The sequence below is a fragment of the Pinus tabuliformis genome, chromosome Q, assembly GCF_031772625.1.
Source record: "Pinus tabuliformis cultivar Carrire ecotype Pingquan chromosome Q, CPIR1, whole genome shotgun sequence".
In the NCBI taxonomy this organism is placed as follows: Eukaryota; Viridiplantae; Streptophyta; class Pinopsida; order Pinales; family Pinaceae; genus Pinus; species Pinus tabuliformis.
The window spans coordinates 1,142,880,127-1,142,885,680 of NC_142296.1; the positions used below are offsets into that span (position 1 = coordinate 1,142,880,127).

Here is a 5,554-nt window from a genome sequence, read left to right on the forward strand (position 1 = left end):
TCTGGTTCATCTCCAACTTACAGAGCATGATGAAGGCGTTTATTTTATTGCCAAGTATTCAATATTGCATACATTGCAGTCTCTAAGTTTATATTTAACAACAGGCTTCGCATGTGATAAGTTTATATTTAACAACAGGCTTAGTTTTCCTTGACATGTTAAGCACATATTCAATACTGCACACACCCAGTCATTAAGCTTATTATTATAGATAAAATTAATTCATCAACAACAATAATATCATATTAACAGTTTGATGAAAAAAATATAATATAATAATAATATGCGTAATATCATATATTATATATGAATAATAAAAATAAAAATCTATCTTAAAATTTAAATATCTGGAAAAAAAAAATTCTTACACATATCCCTGGCGTACAAACCCTTGGGAATACTTAACCCTAACCTCATATCTTTATCTTACTTGTACCTAACATACCAACGCTTCTCATTATTAAACCCTAACCCCATATCTTACTTCTACTCTTACAAATAGTAAATCCTAACCCTAAAATTATACCCGTTATGATTCTGCCGCATGTTGCTGACTCTCAACTGCGAACGAAGAGGAAGAGAGAGTTGGAAATGATTTGGCTGAATCGTTCGGCAAAATAGAATCTGATGATGTAAAGGAATCAGGTTGAGAAAGCATTTCGACGGCCTGACTCATGGATGGTCTAACATCCTTGTCTTGCTCGATGCAGAGCAGTGCTGTTTTCAGGATTCTCTTCACCTCTGCCGAATTAAAATCTCCATGCAATCTCGGATCCACGACCTCCTCAATCTCCCTCCCTTCCCTCATGATTGCAGAGACCCACTGAACCAGATGTCCTGTTGAACTGGATAACGAGCTTTTTCCGGTCACTATCTCTAACAAAACAATCCCAAAGCTATAAACATCCACCTTGGACGTGATTGGCAGATTCATTGCCCACTCCGGTGCTAAGTAACCCCGCGTGCCTCTAATGGTGGAGAAGGCGAATGAGTGATCCCTATCTACCAGCTTCGCCAAGCCAAAGTCCGCAACCTTGGGACAAAAATTCATGTCCAGAAGTATGTTTTGGGGCTTGATGTCACAGTGCAGAATCCATTCCAAACATTCTTCGTGAAGGTACGCTAACCCCTTGGCTGTGCCGACCGCAATCCCAAATCTTTCTTTCCAACCCAAAACTCTGTCGTTGCCAACTTCTTGGCTTTCTGCAGTCAGATACTTGTCTAGAGACCCATTTTCAATGTACTCGTAAACGAGCAACCTGTGATTTCCTTCCGCACAGAAGCCAAACATACGAACTAAGTTCATGTGATGGACTCTCCCAATCACACTCACTTCTGCCCAGAACTGATCATGACCCTGGGATACTCCTTCCAGTCGCTTCACTGCTACAAGCTCACCATCGGTCAGCACGCCTTTGTACACCGTCCCAAAGCCTCCTTCTCCCAGTCTTATCTTGAAGTTATCTGTCGCTTTCTTCAATTCTGCTAAGCTGAAGTTCTTGAATCCCCCGGGGATGTCTGAGTAGGCTAGACGTTCATAGCGAAGATCTCTATATGTTCTGGACATATACCACCAACCAAGTATTACACAAAACAGCTCTGCAACACCAAATGCAATAGCAAAATATCTTAGCGCAGATTTGACATTAGGGCTTCTTGTCTTATGCATTTTGTCTTCGTCCGTGGAAGCCGAACAGTTTAATGGCAAAGGCTGAGGCGCACTGGTAATATTAAAAACAGTGGAATCATTGCTGGAAACTTTGATGTACATGTGGCCCACCTCACTGGGAGATCGGAATCTGTTGATCAGTAAATACTTAAGAAAACACAATCCGGTGCCATCCATTATGTAGACAAAACCTTCACAACGGCTGTCATTCATGCACACAAATTTACACTCTTCCAGCGTAACAACAAGGCGAGATAGATCGAAGTCAGGATAATTTGTATGTGGAAGATGAAGAAGCTTTGTACCGGCCGCGCTGTGCCCATTCAGTTCTTGATTCCGCTGGCAACCTTGGAACCAACTGGTGGAATCTTTCATGTGAAATCCAGGGGGACATGTACAACTGGGCTTTGGAGTGTATATGCACAGACCGTACATTCCACAGAAGCCATGAACACTGCATTGATCAGAGACCGCCATCCAAACAATGGTCCATGTACCTTTCTCTTCCACCAAACTGTATAGCCTCAGGTTTCCATCAATGTCCAGAGTTAATCTTCTCTTGGGGCCTTCTCCATAATCTGATGCCGCAATGTTAAACCCGTCGTTTGACCTGAAATTACCGGAGGCATTCAACATAGCTTGGACATATAATGTGTTTTGCCTGCCAGAAGGCCCGTAGTTGTCCTTCAATCCTGATCCGTCGTCGTAAATGAGTCGAAGAATGCTGTAGCTATCAAAGTAGAGACGATAGTAGCCTGGTTTAAACGTGCCCCTTCCCAATCTGGATATTAACTGCATATTATCCCTGAGGGGCTGGAGTGGAAGAAGAGTATCGGTTGGATACTGGAAGCTTTCCCACACATCATCTACCGAAAAGCCACGTAATACCAGATTTCCCGTTTCTAAAAGGGCAGCCTCCTTTACATTGGAGTTACTGCCGGTGTTGGTACTCCACACAACTGATCCATCTGCATCCGACAGAAGGAGGTTTCCATCTTTTCTCAGAAGAAGACGGGAATCTCTTCCGTTTACGGGCTGATCTCTGTTTGCCACCCAGGCAACGGTTCGGTCGAGTGTTTGAGTATACCAGATGGCAAAAACATAAGCATTGTCACCCACCATGTAAAATCCAGCAGAAAACATTTCATCGGGAGAAACCAAGCAAGTTGTATTCTGTTGGGGACTGAGTGAAGAACCGCGCTTCAGCACATATTTTTTAATGCTGCACTGATGGTTGGAAATGTAAATTCCAGAAGCATGGGTGCAGGTGAATAGAAACATCAAGCAAGTTAGCTGAGCAGAGAAGAAGGACCAGTGGAACCGCAGCTTTGCTTCCATTGCCGCCAGAGACATTAATCAAATCCGGCAATCCTCTTTGTCCATCCCCACCCAGGAGTAACAGAGTAATGGTGTCCCATGTCAAGTTGCAGACAAACGTCCTAAGAAACATGTAGTAGGAATGTGAAATAATATATGGAGATAAGGCGGTTTAGTGTTGACAAAAGATTGGGTTTTGGATGGCTTCGTCTTATACACCTAATTTTATGATTTGAATTTTTTTTGGTTTAAATATATAAGTAGTTCCGCATCTTAAAAATTGTTAATAAATTTTTAGAAAAATAAAAAATTTATATTTATATTAAATTTTAAACAAAATTAAACAATTTTTCTTTAATCAGTAAAATATTGAACTTTCACAACTATAATTTGAATTTAAAAAAATTTCTACTAAATTTGCTTACAAATTTCACAACTATAATTTGAATTTAGAAAAATTCCTACTAAATTTTCTCACAAAACAATCCAATTTTACTAAGGTAAAAAAACCACCCTTCAAGACACGTCCCATACCAAACATGCATTGACTAAATTCCATTACAGACTAAATTCCATTCCATCACTACCGAGGACACAAAACCCACCGTTCAAAATTACTAATTTAATTACTAATTCCCAAATTAGCCTCTCCCTTCACGGCACCATTAGAGAGGTTAAAAATTGTTTAGTTAGAGAGAGTAATTCTTCCTCCTCTTCCAGGATACTATCAATCCTCACAAAAAAAATAAAGAAGTTATGGTTGATTCTTTGTGAGGGTCCAAATGCTATAATAACTAAATCTAGTAGGGTACCTATCAAATCCATGGTTCTCCTTCGACCTTCCTCCTCTTATGGTTTTCGAAACATTGACTTGTGGTGGGTAGGGCCCACACGCAATGTAAACCCGGATTCACTAGCATTATGAAAACAAATGTGCCCAAACCCTGCAATGAACCCCACATTATTAGGGTGAGAGAAGCTTGGACACGAATTAAGTCTAGTAGGTTACGTGTCAAATCCATGGTTCTCCTTCGACCTTCCTCCTCTTATGGTTTTCGAAACAGTGACTTGTGGCGGATAGGGTCCACACGCTTTTTGTAGGTCACTTTTGTTAACAAGTTCTGATTTCTCTTATGCGCAGATTCTGCAAACCGATTTACAAACTTCAATGAACACTCTTTACATTGTGTGGGGACCAAACAAGATTGTCTATGGTAGCTCATCATTGTACATCAACCTTGTATTTTTTCTATCAACATGGCACATGTAAAGAAACAACACTCGTATGCCTCGCAATATTTTCCAACCATTGCAAATGAATTGTAACCGACTATCGAATTGAGCTGTAACTAATTGATACCTTCTTTAATCTGATGGTACACACTATTTCAATCGTCTATCACCAAAATCAATGATCCATAATCACACATGTGGTATGGAGGGAAGTTATTCTAATAGGGAATGCCTTTGATGTAATTATTTTCTTTCAACATACTTAGGAGATTTGGATTCATTTTGTTGGGGAAATAGATTATTCACCAAAACTAATCAAGCTCAAATATTTTGATATATAATGAAAAACTTAAATAACACTAAGACAAAACTTTATATTTAAGACAAAAATAGTTTAAGGGAAAAATATTTTAAGACAAATCTTTATATTTAGGACAAAAACAATTTAAACAAAAATATTTTAAGACACTTTATATTTAAGGAAAAAACAGTGTATGACAAATCTTTATATTGAAGGCAAAAACAATTTGAGACAAAACTATTTTAAGACAAAAATAGTTTAAGACAAAACTTTATATTTAAGGCAATGGCCACTTAAGACGAAACTCATTAAGACAATTACCAATTAAGACAAAAACATATCAATTCAAGACAATATTATCTAAAAATTGCAAAATTGACTCTGACATTGTGCCCTAAGTTCGCCTACTTGCAAGCTGCTATTGTCTTGCACCTATACCGAGGTTACTATTTCACTTACCATTCATGTTATTTTGTTGGGCTCTTTGTTTTGTTGGGGTAGCCGATTTTGAAGAATGCGACAACTTTTCTTGGAAATATTTACTGGACATCAATTCATCTTATGTCCCTTTGATCTTTGTTGATACGATTAGAGACAACTTGTCTTTTGTTGCATTCGACACTACTACACAGAGGGGGATTTTAAGACAATAAATATTTTGTCTTAAAATTTTCAATACGAGGCGCTAATAAAAAAGGTAAAGGATTAGGAGTTCGTATTTACATTGTTGATGGGTTCTTTAGGAAGTGGAGAAATGGAAGCCAACAATAACTAATGGGATTTAGGGTGATGGAGGCTGACAACAGAGGTGTGCTTCGTGGGAGGAACAATGGAGGAACTTTCACTGAAAGTGGATAGGCAATAACATAGTTGGAGCACTTTTCAGAGTCTCCATCGATTGTGTTTTACTGTGTTTCTTGATTGTTTCATTTATTTTGAACGCTACTTCTTCTTCTTCTTCTATTTTTAGAAAGAAAAAAAACATTATGTTTGAATTAAAATATAAGGATAGTACATAATTCAGATTCTATTCA

At 38.5% G+C, this 5,554-nt stretch overlaps 1 protein-coding gene across 1 annotated transcript; it reads right to left on the reverse strand.

Moving 5' to 3' along the window:
- Nucleotides 1-465: 465 nt before the first annotated feature.
- Nucleotides 466-3,095, reverse strand: LOC149223610 (putative receptor protein kinase ZmPK1). The gene has a single exon (XM_089383365.1). It carries the CDS (start codon nucleotides 3,020-3,022, stop codon nucleotides 530-532), a length of 2,493 nt encoding a protein of 830 aa, XP_089239491.1. The 5' UTR covers nucleotides 3,023-3,095; the 3' UTR covers nucleotides 466-529.
- Nucleotides 3,096-5,554: the final 2,459 nt, after the last annotated feature.